At 43.1% G+C, this 21,683-nt stretch overlaps 1 protein-coding gene across 2 annotated transcripts in view; it reads left to right on the top strand.

Annotated features, from left to right (window-relative positions):
• The window catches only part of SLC10A7 (solute carrier family 10 member 7), a 302,825-nt gene that overhangs the window by 259,718 nt on the left and 21,424 nt on the right, over positions 1-21,683 (top strand). For both annotated transcript variants that reach the window (XM_005691203.3, XM_013970505.2), the window contains exon 10: positions 4,532-4,605. In XM_005691203.3, the coding sequence (XP_005691260.1) occupies positions 4,532-4,605 (74 nt within the window). The remainder of the gene's footprint in view (positions 1-4,531; positions 4,606-21,683) is intronic.

Here is a 21,683-nt window from a genome sequence, read left to right as displayed (position 1 = left end):
AGCCTTTTTTTTTTTTTTTTTTTTTTTTTCAGTTTTTGTGTTTTTTTTTAAATTTATTTTAATTGGAGGCTAATTACTTTATAATACTGTAGTGATTTTTGCCATACATTGACGTGAATCAGCCATGGGTGTACATGTGTCCCGCATCCTGAACCCCCCTCCCACATCCCTCCCCATCCCATCCCTCTGGGTCATCCAGTGCACCGACCCTGAGCGCCCTGCCTCAAGCATCGAACCTGGACTGGCGATCCGTTTCACATTAATGGGAAGTCTCCTTACTATTCAGAGATGGGGCAACTAAGCCAGAGTTCTGCTTAACTTGTTTAGTGCCACAGAGCTGGGGACGGACGAGGTCTCCTAAAACCGGTGAAGACAAAACACTGGTACCAAGGTTAACAAAGGAAAGTTTTCGCATGGAACTTTCCCCCTGTAAAAACAGTGGGCTTAGACGGGACTATCTCAGAGGACCTTCTCTGCTCCACATTCTGTAATTCTGCTAGTAAAACCTTCTGACATGTTTTCCTTTGTGGGTACTGCAAAGGCAGGCAAAATAAATATTATGTGGAAAACACTGATTGAAAGCTTTGTGAGAGAATAAAAAGACCAGTTGGGAGGCAAAGGAAATAAACATCTCGAGGGAAGCCAAAGTAATCAAAAGAATTAGAAGAACGAGATAAAAAGAAAATCAATATTAAAAAGAGATAAGGTAGAACTGGAAATAAATAGTAATGCAGTTCCTTTCAAGCATGTGAGCAGGCACAATAGAGATGATACTCACTGAAAATAATTACAGTCGTCACTACTCAGTATAATGTACAGGACACCGATTTTTTGTGTTATCTTGACTTTCTGCCATTTAACCCCAGAGTGTAGGTGAAGGAGGCTTACTTAGCTGCTGTCATCCACTAAATTGTGTGGTGGTTTTGGTTTTTTATAATATTCTTCTCAGAAAGCAAACTTGTCTTCACAGTTTGGGACAGCCTCCTTATCTATGTGACTTGCTGCAACTAACTCTGCTTTAAGATCCCTTTTTGGAAAAAGCAAAGACAAAAATACTGTCACTGTATAAGGCTGTTCTGTAAAGAAAGAAATACTGGATGCAAAATGCTTAAAGTGCTCAATAAATATTTACTGCAAATCGACTGTAGTTCAAGTAAATATGTATATGTATGATAGAATATTTTGTTAAGTTTGCTGCTGTGGTTACTCACCATCCTCCCCCTCCCCACCCCCCATCGGATAGACCGTTAAGTGAGTTCATGCTTCACTGGCTTCCCAAGATCTGCGATATAGAACAATCTGTTACTGTAGAGAGAGGGTATGTTGTTGTTGTTCTAAGTCACTAAGTCATGTCCAACTCTGCAACCCCACAGACTGCAGCACACCAGGCCTCCCCATCCTCCACTATCTCCTGGAGTTTGCTCAAGTTCATGCCCATTGAGTCAGTGATGCTATCTAACCGTCTCATCCTCTGCCTCCCTCTTCTCTTTGCCTTCCGTCTTTCTCAGCATCGGGGTCTTTTCGCATCAGGGGGCTAAAGTCTGGCAGCTTCAACTTTAGCATCCCAGTCCTTCCAATGAATATTCAGAATTGATTATAATCAGAGATGATAGAGTATGTCAGCCCTGTTTAGGTAGAATATTGGTTTAATCTCAAACATTCCATTTTTATATCCTGACTCTCCCTCCCCACTGAAGGGCTTTATGTCAGTAGAAACCTAGGGCAGTGTTCAACCCACAGCAGGGCCAGACACCACCTCGCGTGGGCTTACCTTGGGTCTCCCTACCTAAATGCAGAGGGCAACTAAGCATGTCTTAGAGACATGCTCCTTGGCCACATTGGCAACTCTGCTCCAGCATGGCAGACAGCAGAGCCAACACCAGATTAAGTCAGAGCTTTCTTGGCCAGAGAGATTTAGACACATCAGAAATATACTATAATCTGGGAAAGAACAAATATAAAGCAGAATAGCATTCACCAAAGAACTGTATTGCCGGACTCTCTTGGAAGAAAACCAAATCACATAAATCCAGAAACAGTGAGAAAGGGTAACAAACAAGGGCAGCCAAATGCCTCGAAGGTCTTCATAGTGTTACTATCACCGGAGCGTGGCTTGGGGACAGCCCCAGGCCAGGCCAGCTGGGCACGTCCTGCCCACGTGTTCCACCATCGCAGCTGGGCATTCATCCCTGGAGACATTTCTCGTTCATTGGGAACTGACCAGGTCATGTTCCTCAATCTGATTATCTCAAGCTTTTCTTATTTCTCAGGTCAGGTCATAGGGTCACCTCCGAGGACAAATGAAGCGCCTTACACTTTACAAAGAGAGAAAAATCCCTGACATGAATTACCTCCACTTTCTTGTTCTCTACCGGAAAAATTTCTTGTGTTTTTCGCTCACCTTGCCTCGTTCTTCCAGCTCACAGACTCTCAGACCAGAGGACACTCTCAGACCAGAGGACGCTCTCAGGCGAATCTCAGCCTCCTCCTCTCAGGCTCCTTTGAGGACGTGGTTTCATCCATTATTTCTGTATAATCACGCTCATCTCCATGGACCTTTTCTTCTCTTCATCAGATTTTTTGAAAGCACACCACCTCTCACTACTATGAATTCAGTAAACTTAAACCCTAACCCTCTGCCTCTCACTCTCTCTCTCTCTCTTTCTCTTTCTCCTTCTCTCCTTTTCTCTCACCTGAGAGACACCAAAAATTCCGTTTGGAAAGATGTTATTAAAAAAACAAAAAAGTTGCAAGTAAGACTGGTTAGGAAGCATGAGCTTACTTTCCTTTTCAAAGGAGAGGAGACTAAAAGGCAATTTAAATATTCTTTTTTTTTTCCATTGGTGTATAATTGCTTTAGGATGTTGTGTTAGTTTTTGCTCTTCTTCAACATGAATCAGGAGAAGGCAATGGCACCCCACTCCAGTACTCTTGCCTGGAAAATCCTATGGATGGAGGAGCCTGGTAGGAAGGATGGAGGAGCCTGGTAGGAAGATTCTGAAGGAAGGAGTAGTTTCTAACATATCAAAGATGCAATAATAATAATTGCATTTCTAACCTTTTTGGTCCTTGGTTCTCTAAATCCTTGTGATCTAAAATAGGAAATTTCGATATGATATTCACGAGTACTGATCCCCATAACATTTAATGGATTTTCTAAGTTCAATATTATTTCTTTATTGAATTCTAGTGTTTGAATATCCCACTCCCAACACAGGCACAAATGATTGTGAAGTTTTGATGATCTGTTAGAGGAAGAATGGATACATGTATATGTATGGCTGAGTCCCTTCACTGTTTAACTGAAACTATCGCAACATTGTTAATTGGCTATGCTCCAATACAAAATAAAAAGTTGAAAAGAAAAAAAAAGATTACATGACAAAAATTTTAGCTCTAACATTTAATGGGATTTTGACTAAGCAAGATTTTTTTATCTTTAGCATAGTGAAGTGAAGTGAAAAGTCAGGGGCTTCCCAGGTGGCTCAGTGGTAAAGAATCCACCTGCCAATGGAGGAGATGCAGGTTCGATCCCTGGGTCGGGAAGATGCCCTGGAGAAGGAAACGGCAACCCACTCCAGTACTCTTGCCTGAAAGTCAGTCGGTCACGTCCGACTCTTTGTGACCCCATGGGCTGTAGCTCGCCAGGCTCCTCTGTCCATGGAATTCTTCAGGCAAGAACACTGGAGCAGGTTCCATTCCCTTCTCCAGGGGATCCTCCCAACCCAGGGATCAAGCCCAGGTCTCCTGTATTGCAGGCAGATTCTTGCAGGCAGAGCCACCAGGGAAGCCTTTTAACATATTATTTAGCGGTTAAGCATAGACACAGGAGCTGGACTTGGTTTAAATCCTGACTCTGTCACTCACTCCCTAGCTCTGAGGTCCTGAGTGGGTTACATAATTCCTGTGTGCCTTGGTTTTCTCATCTGTCAATAGGGATATCATACTGGCTACCTGATAGGTCTTTTGTCTTTACATGCAAAGGCCTTAAAGGAATACTTGGCACATGGTAATTGCTAACAATTGGTAATTTGTTATTTTTACTGAAACATATGATGTTAAATCCTTGTTCACACCATGTAGTTCTCAAAGGTGTGCTGCCTAAAGGATGTGTTGCTCCTTGAGGGAAGCCTTTTTGGAGACACATTAACTCTTTCAAGCCACTGCATTAAAATCAAGCGACAGCCTAGTGAGGGCACTAATGGAGTTTCTTGCTGCAGGATTTTTATAAAGTCTTGTGCCACAGATTGATGACGCATATGCTCTTAGAGACCTCCCCCCCCCCCGCCACCACATTTTTAAGACTGTCTCTTCTTCATGCTTAAACTAGAAATTACTCTCTAAAAAGAAATTTGGACATTTCTGTGCGTTTGAGTATAGAATTACTGCTGTCTCCAGGATTGATCAAAAGGATGTTTGCATGAAGATAGGTACTACATTTGATTGAGGATGTGTTAAATAGGCTTTTTTATAACAATATTTATAAAGCATTGTTTTGGCTGTTGTTTTTTTTTTTTTTTTTTGCCCTCAGGAATAATTCGGGTTTCACACCAGCAGACACTGTAGCTGTCATGTTCTGTTCTACACACAAATCCCTCACGTTGGGTAAGTAATCCACAGACTGAAACACCAGCTTAATATTACCTTCAGATAATTGCCTCTTATGATTTTGAAATTCGAACAACTTTTCAAATTAAATGGAATGCGGGTATTGTCTACTTTGTCACCTAAAGAATGATAGCAAAGTGGGGATCAGTCATGACTCTGAAATACCATCATGAATTAAACTCACTTTTGTGAGCCTAAATGTAATAGTGTAGGGTTTAGCTTTACTTGTAATCATGTTTTCCATTCTCATAGAAGGTTTTCAGGGTTGAATGTTCATGTTAAAAGTTGGGGAGTGGGGTAGTTGTGGGGGTTCAGTCAGCACAAACTTGGCTTTGGAAGGCCCTAGAGTGACCCCTGGAAGATGTTAACATATTTTCTGGAAGCTTGGAGCAGGGTGAAAATAATTGACATTAGTCTGAAGTTTGTTTCAGAGTGTTATTTCTGTAAAGAAACAACAATATATTTAGTTATCGTGAACTCAGTCTCATTGGTACCTAAAGTGAAATAAGTACGTATTTAATGGACAAAAATAGATCAAGAAAAGTGCTATTCTCTCCTTACCTTTACCCAGTTTAAAGGCATTATCCCAATAACCTATCCAGTTATCTAGAATCCATGCTTTCAGTCATTAGAGATCATTAAGTTATGAGAAACTTTATGGAAACATCATTCACAAACTCCCTGGGGTAGTAGGCACATTGTGGTTAAACTCATATTAAAAATTCCTTCACATTTTGGCGTATAACTGACTTAACATTTCTCTAAGTCTGTTTATGTTTAAGTTCAGTCTGTAAACTAGAAAACAAAGATATTTCATAGTGGTTTTACTAGACCCAGACATTTCTGTCTGGTAGAATTATTTTCAGTCTTGCAAAGTTGGGGAAATGATTTAGAAATTGGACATACTCTTAAGCAATTGCTATCTAGGACTTCAGCTTATTTGAATAAATCATATGTGTCCTGTCCCTTCACTGCAATATGTCTATTAAGTTTTCCTTAGAGTCATCGCCAAAAGGAAGCTGAGGGAGCTTTGAAAGCTACTTTCTGGTTCCAGATTTTGTAAACCTGGACAAATCACTTAAGCTCCTGAACCTTAGCTTTCTCACTTTGTAAGGCTTTTTCTTACATTGTAAGCGTGTTGCAAAGACTGAAGATAAAACCTGTTAAGTATCCAGCACAGGACTTGTCCCTAATACGAGTCAGTCCGTGAGAAAATGTGCTCCGTGATGGTGCTGTGTGTAGGTTGCTGTGGATGGAGCCGGAGTGCCCACCGAGAGAGCTTGGTGTGCTGCCTGGCACGTGACACGTACCCTGAGAGCACCTGCTATGATTAGTTATTGTTAACGGTGTTGGTCATGAATGTGTTACTGTTTCCAGGGTTTCAGTCCCCTGCCCTGGGTCTTGTTGATGCTCGTATAACAGATAAGGTTTAATTGTTGCCCTCAGAAAGAATCAACCTGCACTTTTCCCCCCATGTCGCTGTTATAATGTGACGCCGGTGCTCCAGGTCTCCTAAAAAGGAAGGGGCTTCTATAAAGGTAGGGAGGCCAGAGACTGGGTGCCTCCAGACCTCTCAGCAGTCGCGAGTCAGGGACCAAAGGCGCCTGTGTCGTCAGAGCAGGTGCTGAGCGTCCAATAAGCTTCTGCATCTCTGCCCTGGCCTCTGAAACCCGCCCCGCCCTTAGGATTTGCTTTTGTCAGGAAAACCCAAATGGATTGTGGGTTTTTACATTTTATTTTTATTTATTTTTGGCTGTGCTGGGTCTTCATTGCTGCGCGTGGGTTTTCTCTAGTCACAGCTAGTGGGGGCTCCTCTAGTTGCCGTGTGTGGGTTTCTCGCTGAGGTGGCTTCTCTTGCTGTAGAGCATGGGTCCTAGGACCTGTGGGCTTCAGCAGTTGTAGCTCACAGGCTCTAGAACATTTGCTCAACAGGCTTAGTTGCCCACAGCATGTGGGATCTTAGTTCCCAGACCGCGGATCGAACCCCTGTCCCCTACATTGGCAGGCAGATTCTTAACCACTGGACCACCAGGAAAGTCCATGTTTATTTTTCTCTCCATTATTTTCTCCTGCGCTGGAGCTGGCCATGATGAGCAAAGCTCTACCCAAGAAGCATACTGCAACCTGATCAGTATTCTTCTCTGTAAGCAAAATATTCATGCTTTTTTTTTTTAATTTTTTTAACCTCAAAGCCATATCATTCTGTTCTTGAGGCTTCCTGATTTTCAGTCATCTGAAAAATTAGACGAACACCAATCAAAAGTAGCTATTTTACTGAAAACATTGGGGTTAACTTGGACTTTTTCTTTTGCACTTTGCTTTTGCAGTATTCTCCCATGAAATAGATACTTGGATCCTGCAATAATATTCTAGTATGATAACTAAGTAACCACAGTGGTGTAAATCCTTAGTTATTTCCATAAGATGGTAAGATGGTAGACTTGGAATTGCAAGTCCTAAAGACTCATCCTGACTCTTCCATTGAGACATCCCCAGGCCTTAGTTTCCATAGCTCCTGAATTAGGGAATTTTACTTGCAGCTAGGATATTCTATTACACCTCGATCACACCTGGCTCTCTGCCTGCAGTTTCCTAGGTGGCATTTATAAAAATGGCCTCTTTGCTGCTTTCTTATCTCAGTGAGAAGCCACAGAGCACCCTTATTTCTACACACAGCAAGGGATGTTTGGGTCCTACTGCTTGAACGGCCTTGTTGAGCCCTATAAATTCAGTGTATCAGTTTCACAAGGCCCAAAGCATGTTTCCCTCTACTGGTGACCTGCCATCTCTGGTACAGAGGAGATGCACAGCAGTCACCCAAGCTACAGCTGATGATTATCCTACTGGGACTTCTCATCTGCATGGCAATGATAGAGCATCGCGATAAGTGTGAAGAATTCATGTTTCAGAAAGCAGGGGGCAAATTTCAGGTAGGAGCTATCACTCAGAGTGATACTTTCTCTTATTTCTCACCAAGATGAAAGACACCAGATTAAAATATATCAATTTGGCGTGTAGGACATATATTTGTCCCTTTTGTGATCACTGTCAAAATATTTCTTCTAGTGATTTTACACACACACGCGTGCATACACACATACACATAATGTCTCAAATAGAATACATTAAGAAAGCTCTATGAAATGACATTGTTTAGTAGTATATCCAGTATTTGTATTTAAGAATAAATTATTGCTGGCCAAGTGGTACCCAGGTAACTAATGACCCAAAGATGAAAACGTTGGTTTTGAGCAGCCTTCTGAGTATTCTGCTGTACATACGCTTGCAGTTTAGTTTATTGTTCTTGCTTTTGCCCTGTCTCCATCTCTTCGATGTACTTGCATCTACACACATGCTGAATTTGATTCATTGCTTTTATTAGTGCATTTGCCATTGATTGATTAGTTCTTCGTATTAGTACTTTTTCTATTGATTGATTGCAGATGAAGTGACTATTTGACCTTTAATTATGAGGCTTCCTATTGAAAATGACATTGAGCTATGGCTCCACATAATCCATCTGGAAAGCCTGACATGATGCCATTCCCTGGAGTTCGTTCAGGAAGAAAGAGGAGGCCTGGAGGAAGTGCAGAGCTTTCAATGTGCTTCATCTAAAACAATACTACGGGGCTTGTTTACTGCCCTCCTGTAGTTGCAACTCAGGGTTGGAGGTAATTATATTTTGTCAAAAGAGCGTCACTTGCTGTGGGTTGCTCCAAAAGCCGTGAACTCTCCCAAATTATTTTCTAGTCTGATGGTGATATTTGTATAATAATGAGAAGGTGTTTTACATAGCAGAGTTGGGGGAACAGCTCGCACCCTAGTTACCAATGGTTCAGTGCCCAGTCAGTCAATAGAGCTCATCAGTAGAGAAATTCAGTCTGAGGGTCCTGTGGAATTAGTATTTAACTTTTACTTTATTGATCTTTTTCTCTTGAGTGTTCAAATCACTTTGCTTATCTAGAGTTCTAATGCATGTAGAAAGTTCTCACTGTTCCTAGAAAGAGGATGTTTAAAGATGTTTGAGATCCTTAAGTGTATGTTTATGTTAGGTTTTCATGTTTTCAAATAGCAAAATGAAAGCATATACTCCTAGAGTGTATCAGCTGACAAATGGCAGTCAATTGTGAGACTCCAAGTCGTCTGCTATTTCCAAAAGTTTTTCTGAATTGAAGGAATGCTGTTTAAAATTTAAATAGAGTGTCGTGATCAATGTGTATTAAAAGTCCACTGTGGGTCTTACCATTTCTAGACATTTGTGAACAAAGACCAATCAAGGCAGCTGTTCCTCATATTGAACTGCATTATGAGTCACAGTCACACAGCTGGGCTGTGAGAAGAAACTATGCATTAAAGCAGAAAGAATACAGCTTTTTGGGAGACATGGGATTCTGGAGAGGGTGGAAGGAATACAAACCTGATGCTCGTCTGGATTCCAGTTCTCTCATCAAGTGTGAGTGAGTGAGTGAAAGTCACTCAGTCGTGTCTGACTCTTTGCAACCCCATGGACTATACTGTCCTTGGAATTCTCCAGGACAGAATGCTGGAGTCGGCAGTCTTTCCCTTCTCCAGGGGATCTTCCCAACCCAGGGATAAAACCCAGGTCTCCTGCATTGCAGGCGGATTCTTTACCAGCTGAGCCACAAGGCTGGAGCAAATCACTCAACTGCTGTCAGCCTCAGTTTCCAAATCTGTAAAATGAGAAGATGGGTAAGATGATCCTTGAGATTCCTCCTAGTTTTACGTTCCTATAAGTCAGGCGCTCAGTGACTACTTAATGGATAATACCACCATTCTGTAACAGTTTCCCTGCTATATGTAAAAAGGAAGAGAGTTTTTTAAAGGAACGTCTATGTAGATAATGTTGTAATATTACAAGAAAGGAAACATGGCTGTTAGATCTTCCTAAAAAGGCTAAAAATGTCTTTATACTCTGCAAAGAGCTTCACAGTGCTGGTGGCGGTGCTCAGTCATTTCCAACTCTGCACACCACGGACTGTAGCCCTCTGCGGTCCTCTGTCCATGGGAACCTACAGGCAAGAATTCCACAGTGGATAGCCATTCCCTTTTCCAGTGGATTTCCCCGACCCAGGAATCAAATCTGTATTTCTTGCATCTCCTGTGTTGGCAGTCGGATTCTTGACCACTGAGCCACTTCAGGGTTTCATGGGAGAAACAAAATCTGAGCAGGGTCTTGCTTTCAATTTTCTTTGAAAGCTTTTCAAGAGTGCTAAAGGATTACCCTGCCAACTTGGGCTGAAAAGATCATTTAATAACATCTGGGTTGTTTTCTCCAGGGGAAATGGAACTGAAATCCGAAAGTTTGCATTTGTTTTCCTTACCCCATAAAGCTTCTCTGTGATTCTCTTTGGCACATAAAGACTATTGTCTTGATGAAGCTACCCTACCGTTGGGAAGCACTTTTTTAAAGCCTTTAACCATTAAGTCATGTTACCTAAACAACCTTAGAAAGTGAAAGTGAAGTGAAGTCGCTCAGTCGTGTCCGACTCTTTGCGACCCGTGGACTGTAGCCCACCAAGCTCCTCTGTCCATGGGATTCTCCAGACAAGAATACTGGAGTGGGTTGCCACTTCAGCAAATCAATAATTATTATTTTTCATAAGAAGTGAAAGCATAGGAAAAAATCTAAAAATGTATCGCAGGTCATATAATTAACAGAGACTAGATTCCAGGTCTCCTAACTTCCAGAACTGCATTGGACAATAGCATATAAAAGTTTTTCAAAGACCCAAAAGTGCAAAACTGGTTCTGAGTATTGTAAGCATACACTGGCAGTATGAGTTTGAATCATTTAAAACCAATACAATATTGTAAAGTAATTAACCTCCAATTAAATAAATTTATATTAAAAAATTACTTCTGATTACATTGCTAGTTATAAGACAGTTTAAAAATATTCAGTGTATATAATTGCAGCCATATGCATATATTCCTTGTGGCCCCATCACAAACTGGCACGCAATCCTTGTATTTTCTTTATTAACAAAAAGCTATATTCTATGTCAAGTGTTTCTTGATGAGTCACCCCTTACCTTTCATGGGGTATCACTGCCCTCTGTTCTTGCAGACTAAGAGCTATAGTGCTGTTTCACAATAAACTATTACAATAGAAATCAAAGTCCAGGGTAAAGACAGAAAATAGAAGCTTGTCTTTGAGGCATAACCGTAAATATATCTTTTGTCCTGTGGTTTGCTCTTAAAGCTGAAGTTCTGTAAGGAAAGGCAGTCTGGAGACCCCTACCATCTGACAGATTATTATTTTTTTTATGTAGTTGATTTACAATGTTGTATTAGTTTCCCATGTACAACCAAGTAATTCAGTTATAAATATATATGTGTGTGCGTATATATCTATATATTCTTTTTCAGACTCTTTTCCATTATACGTTACTACTAGATGTTAAATATAATCCCCTGTGCTATATAGTAGGTCCTTGTCGTTTATCTGTTTTAGGTATGTGTGAATGTGCTAAGTTGCTACCCTCTCTCTCTTTAGTCGCCAAGTCATGTCCGACTCTTGCAACCCCATGGACTGGAGCCTGCCAGGCTCCTCTGTCCATGGGATTCTCCAGGCAATAACACTGGAGTGGGTTGCCATTTCCTTCTCCAGGGGATCTTCCAGACCCAGGAATCGAACCCAGGTCTCCTGCATGCAGGCAGATTCTTTACTGACTGAGCTATGAGGGAAGCCCCACAGTCATGTCCAGTTCTTTGTGAGCCTAGGGGCTGTAGCCTACCAGACTCCTCTGTCCATGGGATTTCCCAAGCAAGAATACTGGAGTGGGTTGCCATGGCCGTCTCCAGGGGATCTTCCTGACCCAGGGATCGAACCCATGTCTCTTGTGTCTCCTGCATTGGCCGGCAGGTTCTTGATCACTAGCGCCACCTAGGAAGCCTATATAGTCGTGTTTATCCATGCTGCGATTCATGGGGTCGCAGAGTCAGATACAACTGAGAGACTGAACTGAACTGAACTGATCTGTTCATCGCATTGTTGTTGTATTAATCACTCAGTCCTTTCAGACTCTTTGTGACCCCATGCACTGTAGCCCACCAGACTCCTCTATCCATGGAATTCATACTTCTAATTTATCCCTCCCCCTACTTCTCCTTTGGTAACCATGAGATTGCTTTCTGTCTGTAAGTCTGTTTCTGTTCTGTAAATAAGTTGATTTGTATCATATTTTAGATTTCACGTATGGTGATATCATATGGTAATTGTCTTTATCTGCCTTCTCTTAGTATGGTAATCTGCAGTTCTATCCATGTTGCTGCAAATGGCATTTTTTCATTCTTTTTTATGGCTGAGTAATATTCTGTTGTGCATGTGTGTGTGTGTGTGTATATAGATATATATATCACATCTTCTTTATACATTCTTCTAGCATCTGCCAGATTCTTAAAGATGCCACTGAAAGTAAGGGCCCAGTAGGTTTCACCACCATGCTGAAGACAATTTAGGGGGAGTATCTGTCCTTCTGTACTGTTTTCTGATCCATATAAACAAAGAGAAAAATGCAGATTCTCGAACAAAGTGATACACTTATGTTCAGAGGTTTGAAGATTATTTTACTTTAAATTTTTGATTCTGAATTTGGTGTCTGAACTTAATCACTGGTGTATCCAGACTGTAATAAAAATTTAGAAAGTCCCCAGGTTCTGCATAAATATCCAACTGAAGACATTTAAACCTCTCTGAGCTTCCCTAACCTGATGCTTAAGTACCACCCTTCTTAATGGTACAGCAGATGTTCATCATGTTCAGTGTTTGCCAGGACCAAAGCCCTGATGCCCCCACATTTCTGCTCCTTCTCCATGTTTCCTGTGCCAGGGACTGCCAGACATTTTAAACCACAACCCGCAGTTAGAAATACATTTTACAGTGTGATCCAGAAAACATTTGCATGTATGTAAAAAGTTTTACCAAACAACATTCACTCTCACTTTCTGTGATATATTCCATAGTCCAGCCAAGTGCTAGGTTAAAACCCATTGCATTGATTCTGTAACTCATTAACGGATCATAATGCAAGGTCTGAAAACTACCACCTGACATCTTGCTTGGTGAAACTTTATTCCCTTTCTCAAATACTTACCATGTCAGTTTTGGCGATTGCTATGCCTTTTTCACTGAACCTTAACCCAAATTTCTGATACCACATGGGAACCAGAGCTGAATTAAGACTTGGAATGTTTCTTGATTTGCAGTAAGATCACTTCCATTTAGGTTTTGTTAACCCAGTTTACATAACAGAGTTTCTATGCCTTTTGTTGTTGTGTTTTTTAAATCGTTTCTCTACTCAACATGTTTTTGATTAGTAATAATAATAACAAAGAAGATTAATTGGGTACTTAATAGGCTAAATGCTTGTTACAAGAAGTAATTTACTTGAAAATATTTTATGCCAATGGTTCCTGTAGACTTCAGTGCCCAGGAGAGCCCACCGTTCTCATGGAAAATTCTCACTGGAATATTCAGCTACTATTTTATCAGAAAGAAAGTAGCCAGGGACTTCCCTGGTGGCTCAGTGATTAAGCAGCTGACTTCCAGTGCAGGGGACAGGGTTTCAGTCCCTGATTAGGGAACTAAGATCCCACACGCTGCAGGGTAACTTAAGCCTGTAAGCTGCAAGGAACAGCCAGTGCAGCCAAAATTTAAAAAAAAAAAGGAAAATGTATTCCAGAGGAAGCTACAGCAAATGCTTTTATTATCCTGTATGTATCAGAGACTCTACTAATTAGCATAATGAATTCAGAAATAGGTTTCTGTTGAGGAAATTACCACCTCTTTGCTTTGTACGGTGAGTGTAATAAATGGACCTTCACTCATATGTAGATTTTTCTTAAAACTTTAGAGTTGCACATTTCCCACTTGCTCGAAGAGTCTAGGAAATCCTGTGCCTGAATGTGAAATCCCCAGGGCTGCTCTGGGGGCTGATCCCTACGAGGTTTTGTGTTCAGCCTCTGTCTGGAGGCCCTGAGGGCTTCCCGGGGGCTCAGTGGTAAAGAATCTGCCATCCAGTGCAGGAGCCACAGTCGATGCAGGTTTGATCCCTGGGTCGAGGAGATCCCCTGCAATAGGAAATGGCAACCCACTCCAATATTCTTGCCTGGGAGATCCCAAGGACAGGGCAGTCTGGTGGGGCAGAGTCCATGGGGTCACAAGAGTCAGACACGACTGAGCAACTGAGCACACAGCAGCCGTGTAGTCCCCTGAGGCTGACCATTAGGGTTACTGAACCCTGCGTTGAGAGCCCTCTTATGCCATGTGCTGGTGAGAACCCTGGGGAGGTCAGAGCTGGGACTTCACGGGACACATTTACTGCTATGTGCTAAGTTAAAAATATCTGTATCTGTGGAGCTTACTTTCATTCAGAACTGCTGGCAAAACTTTGGGGGTGGAGAAAATTTTCACCTACCTTCCAAATTTCTGTAGCTACTGTCTACTACCTGCCACAAGAATCTGAAACTTACGCCTGACCAGCCTGGTGCAGGATGTCCCAAAATCCCGTTCCACACCCGAGCTCACATCACTCCCACAGTCACCACCACAAGGGACGTGAGCTCGCAGGGGGACAAAAAGCTTGCACAGGTCATGTGACCCCAGGTGGCAGAGCCAGATGTCAAGCCAGGTCGGACTCAGCCCCTGTGCCAAGCTACAATGAGAGCTCCAGGAAGGTCCTGTGCTGTGAAGCTCAGCTCGAGGCTTATCCCTTGGTCACTGGTGTGAAAAGTCTAGGCTGGATGATCTCTGGGACGCTTCTGGTTCTAAGAGTCAGTAATTCGCTCTGATTTTGAAAGACTTAAGTGTAGCTTTAGAATCTTGAGTTATTCAGAGAAACACCGTAAGATCAGCATTTCTTGAAAGGTGGCCCTTAAAAATATAGCAAATTGCTCCCTTAAGAAAAAAATGTAGATTACTGGGCCTTATTTGAGGGATTCGGAATTTTTTAAGAATAAGACCTCAGAGCCTGATTTTTCAAACATATTCTAAAAAGTAGAGTGTTTACACAAAAGTGTGAGAGCCACCATATCATGTACATCCATAATCACGTCCCAGCTTCTAGAGAAGCTAACTCACCCACTCAGGTCCTCAGGTCTCAGGGATGGAGCAGCAACCAGCGAGGTCAGCGCGTACTTGCAGCAGCTTCACCGCAGCCAAGCCCGACTCACAGTTGCTGCTACAGCTCAACAGCAAGGAGACAGAAAACCCCACATATTGCACAGCGGCACCTCCCCCTGGGTCCCGGATCTCTATCCCTCTGGGCCTCTTCATGTCCGTTGTTCCTGGTAGAAGCTTTTCATTCCACAGTTTCACATTTCTTTCAAAAGAAAAACCACCGAGTCATAGTTAGAAGGAGCTCTAAAGAGTTTCGTTTTACACATTAATAATCAGCTCCCATGCCTGAAGCCACATGCACCCTGTGCTTCTGAGAGGGAAACCTCCACGGGAATTCAGGGGCCCATCCCTTCTGAGGGGGCCTTTGCCGCATCCAGGAGGACCAACCACGGCCCGCCTTCCAGGGCTCCCCGTTCATCTCTGCACCCGCCGCCGGTTGCAGAGGGGATTGTCTATTATTATTATTAATATTTAGAAAGGTTGCCTCTAGCGGAACTAAAATGTGCATCACAGAACAACAGTTGTTTGCTGCGTTTGAAGTGGAGCCTCACACCCAGGAGAGTGCCTTCACTTGAAGTTTCTCTCTCCCCATCTCCACTTGCAAACAGAGATTGATGAATAACAACGATTGTTTCAGAATTGCCTCTCTCCCATTATTTATTTGGTCGTGTCTCTTCCCAGAAACCCCCTTAATTGAACCAGACACTATAAACCAGTTTGCGTGGATTTGATGACAGCCGGCTCCTTGCTTCTTTACAGTAAATAATAAAGGACTCCAAGACTACAGAATGAGGTGACACCCACCACCTCCTTGTCCCCACCTGCAGCCCATGCAAAAAACACCAGCCAGATAGTAGAGTCAGCTGCCCATTTGTTAAAGCCGTGGGGAATGCTGTAGGTTTTTGACAGATGACCCTGGAGGCAGGAAGAGATGTAAAATTGTACATAAAAGATTCCTGGGCCCCAGGAAGCCAGTTCATTTGTAAAGTCACCTGTCCTGAAGCTGAGCACGTTCATGGTTTTGCAGCAGTGACGTCTCCCAGGTTTGATCTCCATACTAGTACCCTGCTCTTCATGCTAGCGTTACTGTACTCTAGTACTGCTAGAACAAGCTTTTTCAATAATAATAAAAACCAGCTCCTCTGCAACTGACAGCAAGTGCAGGGATGTGCAGGAATAAATAATGCCAATGAAAAGAAGCTTTTAACATGTCATTTGCTCAACACATGCATTCATTCAAGTGTTTGTTCACGCCGAGTTTGCGCCAGGCACCATTGTGGGCCCTATTCTGTCCACAGCAGTGGACAAAATACGAAAACGTATTCCCCCTTATCCATCTTCCTTTCTAGGGGAGCTGAGCAAGCGAACACTCAGACTTATGGCGCATCACATGATGGGAAGTGGGTGGAGAAATAAAACCAGAAAGGAGAATAAGAGCGTGAGATGGAGGCGGGGACATGTTAGGCTTAAAGGGGGCTTTGGGTCAAATACCTGTAGGAGAAGGGGAGTAAGCCACACGAGGTATAGAGGGAGGAGGCTCCAACCAGAGGGAACGATGAGGTTAAGGAGCTGAAGCCACAAGGGGCTCAGCAAGTGGGAGGCAGAGGACGATGAGGCTGGAGTTCGAGGAGTGGAAAGTGTGAGAAGGAAGGAGAGGATGCTGAAAGGGAGGCTGGGTGATATGTGTGAGACCTCATCGACCTGTCGTGAAAACTGTCTTCTATACAGAAGGCAAAGGCAAAGATCCTTGAGAGGTTTGAGTGACACGATGCAGCTCCCACTTTGGCTGCTGTGTTAAATAAGGACTGGGCTTGGCCGGGGGACGGGGTGCACCAGCGAGAAACAGGAAAGCCAGGTAAGAGCCTTTCATCCAGATGAAGGCTCAGGGTGGAGTGATTAAAGGTAATAGTGGAGGAGTGGTGAGAAGCTCTGGTGGTGTTTTGAATCCCACACCACTGGGATCTGCTGACGAATTGGATGTGTATGTAAGAGAAGGGAATTAAAGATGATTCCGAGGGATTTGGCCTCGAGGGGACTAGAAGGGTGGAATTGCCATTTACTAGACTGGATGAACTTCCAGATATTCCAGGCTAGTTTTCGAAAAGGCAGAGGAACTGGAGATCAAATTGCCAACATCTGCTGGATCATGGAAAAAGCAAGAGAGTTCCAGAAAAACATCTATTTCTGCTATATTGACTATGCCAAAGCCTTTGACTGTGTGGATCACAATAAACTGTGGAAAATTCTTCAAGAGATGGGAATACCAGACCACCTGACCTGCCTCTTGAGAAACCTATATGCAGGTCAGGAAGCAACAGTTAGAACTGGACATGGAACAACAGACCGGTTCCAAATAGGAAAAGGAGTACGTCAAGGCTGTGTATTGTCACCCTGCTTATTTAACTTATATGCAGAGTACATCATGAGAAACGCTGGGCTGGAAGAAACGCTGGGCTGGAAGAAACACAAGCTGGAATCAAGATTGCCGGGAGAAATATTGATAGGCAGATGACACCACCCTTATGGTAGAAAGTGAAGAGGAGCTAAAAAGCCTCTTGATAAAAGTGAAAGAGGAGAGTGAAAAAGTTGGCTTAAAGCTCAACATTCAGAAAACGAAGATCATGGCATCTGGTCCCATCACTTCATGGGAAATAGTTGGGGAAACAGTGGAAACAGTATCAGACTTTATTTTTTGGGGGCTCCAAAATCACTGCAGATGGTGACCGCAGCCATGAAATTAAAAGACACTTACTCTTTGGAAGGAAAGTTATGACCAACCTAGATACTTAGGTCTATCTAGTCAAGGCTATGGTTTTTCCTGTGGTCATGTATGGATGTGAGAGTTGGACTGTGAAGAAAGCTGAGTGCCAAAAATTGATGCTTTTGAACTGTGGTGTTGGAGAAGATTCTTGAGAGTCCCTTGGACTGCAAGGAGATCCAACCAGTCCATTCTGAGGGAGATCAGCCCTGGGTGCTCTTTGGAAGGAATGATGCTAAAGCTGAAACTTCATGCAAAGAGTTGACTCATTGGAAAAGTCTCTGATGCTGGGAGGGATTGGAGGCAGGAGGAGAAGGGGACGACAGAGGATGAGATGGCTGGATGGCATCACGGACTCCATGGATGTGAGTTTGAGTGAACTCCGGGAGTTGGTGATGGACAGGGAGGCCTGGCGTGCTGCGATTCATGGGGTTGCAAAGAGTCGGACATGACTGAGAAACTGAACTGAACTGAGGATGGATGAGATACAGATTTTACCCATTGAAGAGGGATGTGGGGGCAGATCAAGAGTTCCATCTTGAATGTGCTAAGTTTGAGATGTCTTTTCAACATCCAGAGGAGAGCCGGCTTTGTGAGCCTAGAATTCTGGTCCAGGCTGGAGTGTTCAGCTTACACTAAGCCATCAGGCTGAATGAGATCAGTACAGAAAGGGTAGACAGCACAGAAAAGGGCTCTGAGCACTGGCCTCTGAGGCACTCCAGAGGTTAGGGAGGCTATGAAATTACTTGGAGAGTAAAATAATATGTAATTCAAAATCAGCCAGACATATAGACATCCAAACCAGCTAGCCTCTATCTTCCTCGCATTTTGTAAGGTTGAGGTGACCATTAAATCAGAAAGGAGACATGAAGTCACATGACACCCCCTGCAGACCAGGCACTGTATCAGGCACATGAATGGCCTTATGATCTCATTGGATCTTCACAAAAGCCCTGCACAGTAGTTATTATTGATCCCACTGCCCACGGTAGAAAACCAAGCCTCAGAGAGGTCAAGCAACTCACTTCAGTTTATACAGTGAAGAAAATCGGAAAGCCTGCACAGTCTGTCTCCAGAAACCCCTAGAATCCTCTTGCTCTCCCTTATTACCAGACCCGGCTTCTCAGCCTGACTCACATCAGAATCACCTGTTGGTTGCTCAGTCGTGTCCAACTCTTTGCAACTCCATGGACTGTACCCGCTAGGCTCCTCTGTCTGTGGGATTCTCCAGGCAAGAACACTGGAGTGGGTTACCATTCCCTCCTCCATGAGACCTTCCTGACCCAGGGATCAAACCTGGGTCTCCTACTTTGTAGGCAGATTTTGAACCATCTGAGCCACCAGGGAATCACCTGGGATCATTGCAAAACTGCCTGGACCGTCCCCTGACCTATTTCCTCCGAATCTCTCAGGATAGACCCAGGTATCCCAGGTTTTACAGCTACCCGGGTGGTTCTAATGAGCAGCTGGCACTGAAAACCACTGCCTTTGATCACTTCCCCTATTTGTGCACAGGGTTTCTGGAATCCTTTCTGGAATCCACTGGGTTCCAGAAAGGATTACACATGTTCATTTCCTAATAAAAAGGACCGTTTGTTTATGCTGATCTGTGAAAACCACAATTCTTTGTGCTTTGATTAGATATCTAAGTTAAGCATTCAGTTTAAAGAAAACTGAGGGGATTAACAAAACATTATTTCCAGAAATGGTTTCCAGGGTATTCTTCCTCAGCCTAAAAGTCTTGTGAATGAGGTCTTGGCTCCCCAATCATTGAAATAGATGAAGGGCAGAAGTAGGTTTAGGTTAGCAAAAAATTTTCTAGCCAAGTTTAACTACAGAAATGTGAGTCAGCAGGTAAGTAACTCTGATTTCTCATCCCCAATCAGAACTGCCTTGTTCTTTTGTGTCAGAAGACGTCTCTTCTGAGGCTTATGTTTATCATAAACATGGTACCATCAAAAAGGAAATTACCACCAGCGGGTGATTAATAGCCATGTTGACAAAACAATAAGTGTGGGTGCATTTGGGTCACTGTTTTCTCACCTTTACCACTTAACTATGATTTGGATGCCTTCTGGAAGTTCTTCTGTCCATTAAGAAGATGATCAGTGTGAGATCTTCAGTTCAGTTCAGTTTAGTTCAGTCGCTCAGTCGTGTCCGACTCTTTGCGACCCCATGAATCGCAGCACGTCAGGCCTTCCTGTCCATCACCAACTCCCGGAGTTTACTCAGACTCGCATATATCGAGTCGGTGATGCCATCCAGCCATCTCATCCTCTGTTGTCCCCTTCTCCTCCTGCCTCCAATCCCTCCCAGCATCAGAGTCTTTTCCAATGAGTCAACTCTTCGCATGAGGTGGCCAAAGGACTGGAGTTTCAGCTTTAGCATCATTCCCTCCAAAGAAATCCCAGGGTTGATCTCCTTCAGAATGGACTGGTTGGATCTCCTTGCAGTCCAAAGGACTCTCAAGAGTCTTCTCCAACACCACAGTTCAAAAGCATCAATTTTTTGGCGCTCAGCCTTCTTCACAGTCCAACTCTCACATCCATACATGACCACAGGAAAAACCATAGCCTTGACCAGATGGACCTTAGTCGGCAAAGTAATGTCTCTGCTTTTGAATATGCCATCTAGGTTGGTCATAACTTTTCTCCCAAGGAGTAAGCGTCTTTCAATTTCATGGCTGCAATCACCATCTGCAGTGATTTTGGAGCCCCCCAAAATAAAGTCTGACACTGTTTCCACTGTTTCCCCATCTATTTCCCATGAAGTGATAGGACCAGATGCCATGATCTTCGTTTTCTGAATGTTGAGCTTTAAGCCAACTTTTTCACTCTCCTCTTTCACTTTCATCAAGAGGCTTTTTAGCTCCTCTTCACTTTCTGCCATAAGGGTGGTGTCATCTGCCTATCTGAGGTTCTTGATATTTCTCCTGGCAATCTTGATTCCAGCTTGTGTTTCTTCCAGCCCAGCGTTTCTCATGATGTACTCTGCATATAAGTTAAATAAGCAGGGTGACAATATACAGCCTTGATGTACTCCTTTTCCTATTTGGAACCAGTCTGTTGTTCCATGTCCAGTTCTAACTGTTGCTTCCTGACCTGCATATAGATTTCTCAAGAGGCAGGTCAGGTGGTCTGGTATTCCCATCTCTTGAAGAATTTTCCACAGTTTGTTGTGATCCGCACAGTCAAAGGCTTTGGCATAGTCAATAAAGCAGAAATAGATGTTTTTCTGGAACTCTCTTCTTTTTTCCATGATCCAGCAGATGTTGGCAATTTGATCTCTGGTTCCTCTGCCTTTTCTAAAACCAGCTAGAACATCAGGAAGTTCATGGTTCATGTATTGCTGAAGCCTGGCTTGGAGAATTTTGAGCATTACTTTACTAGCATGTGAGATGAGTGCAATTGTGCAGTAGTTGGGGCATTCTTTGGCATTGCCTTTCTTTGGGATTGGAATGAAAAGTGACCGCTTCCAGTCCTGTGGCCACTGCTGAGTTTTCCAAATTTGCTGGCATATTGAGTGCAGCACTTTCACAGCATCATCTTTCAGGATTTGAAATAGCTCCTCTGGAATTTCATCACCTCCACTAGCTTTGTTCGTAGTGATGCTTTCTAAGGCCCACTTGACTTCACATTCCAGGATGTCTGGCTCTAGATGAGTGATCACACCATCATGATTATCCGGGTCGTGAAGATCTTTTTTGTAGAGTTCTTCTGTGTATTCTTGCCACCTCTTAATATCTTCTGCTTCTGTTAGGTCCAGACCATTTCTGTCCTTTATCAAGCCCATCTTTGCATGAAATGTTCCCTTGGTATCTCTCATTTTCTTGAAGAGATCTCTAGTCTTTCACATTCTGTTGTTTTCCTCTATTTCTTTGCATTGATCGCTGAAGAAGGCTTTCTTATCTCTTGCTATTCTTTGGAACTCTGCATTCAGATGCTTATATCTTTCCTTTTCTCCTTGCTTTTCGCCTCTCTTCTTTTCACAGCTATTTGTAAGGCCTCCCCAGACAGCCATTTTGCTTTTTTGCATTTCTTTTCCATGGGGATGGTCTTGATCCCTGTCTCCTGCACAATGTCACGAACCTCATTCCATAGTTCATCAGGCACTCTATCTATCAGATCTAGGCCTCAAATCTATTTCTCACTTCCACTGTATAATCATAAGGGATTT

This window comes from Capra hircus, chromosome 17, assembly GCF_001704415.2.
Source record: "Capra hircus breed San Clemente chromosome 17, ASM170441v1, whole genome shotgun sequence".
NCBI classification, from domain to species: domain Eukaryota; kingdom Metazoa; phylum Chordata; class Mammalia; order Artiodactyla; family Bovidae; genus Capra; species Capra hircus.
The sequence above is the reverse complement of the archived record's forward strand: the minus strand, read 5'-3'. Positions and strand labels throughout refer to the sequence as shown.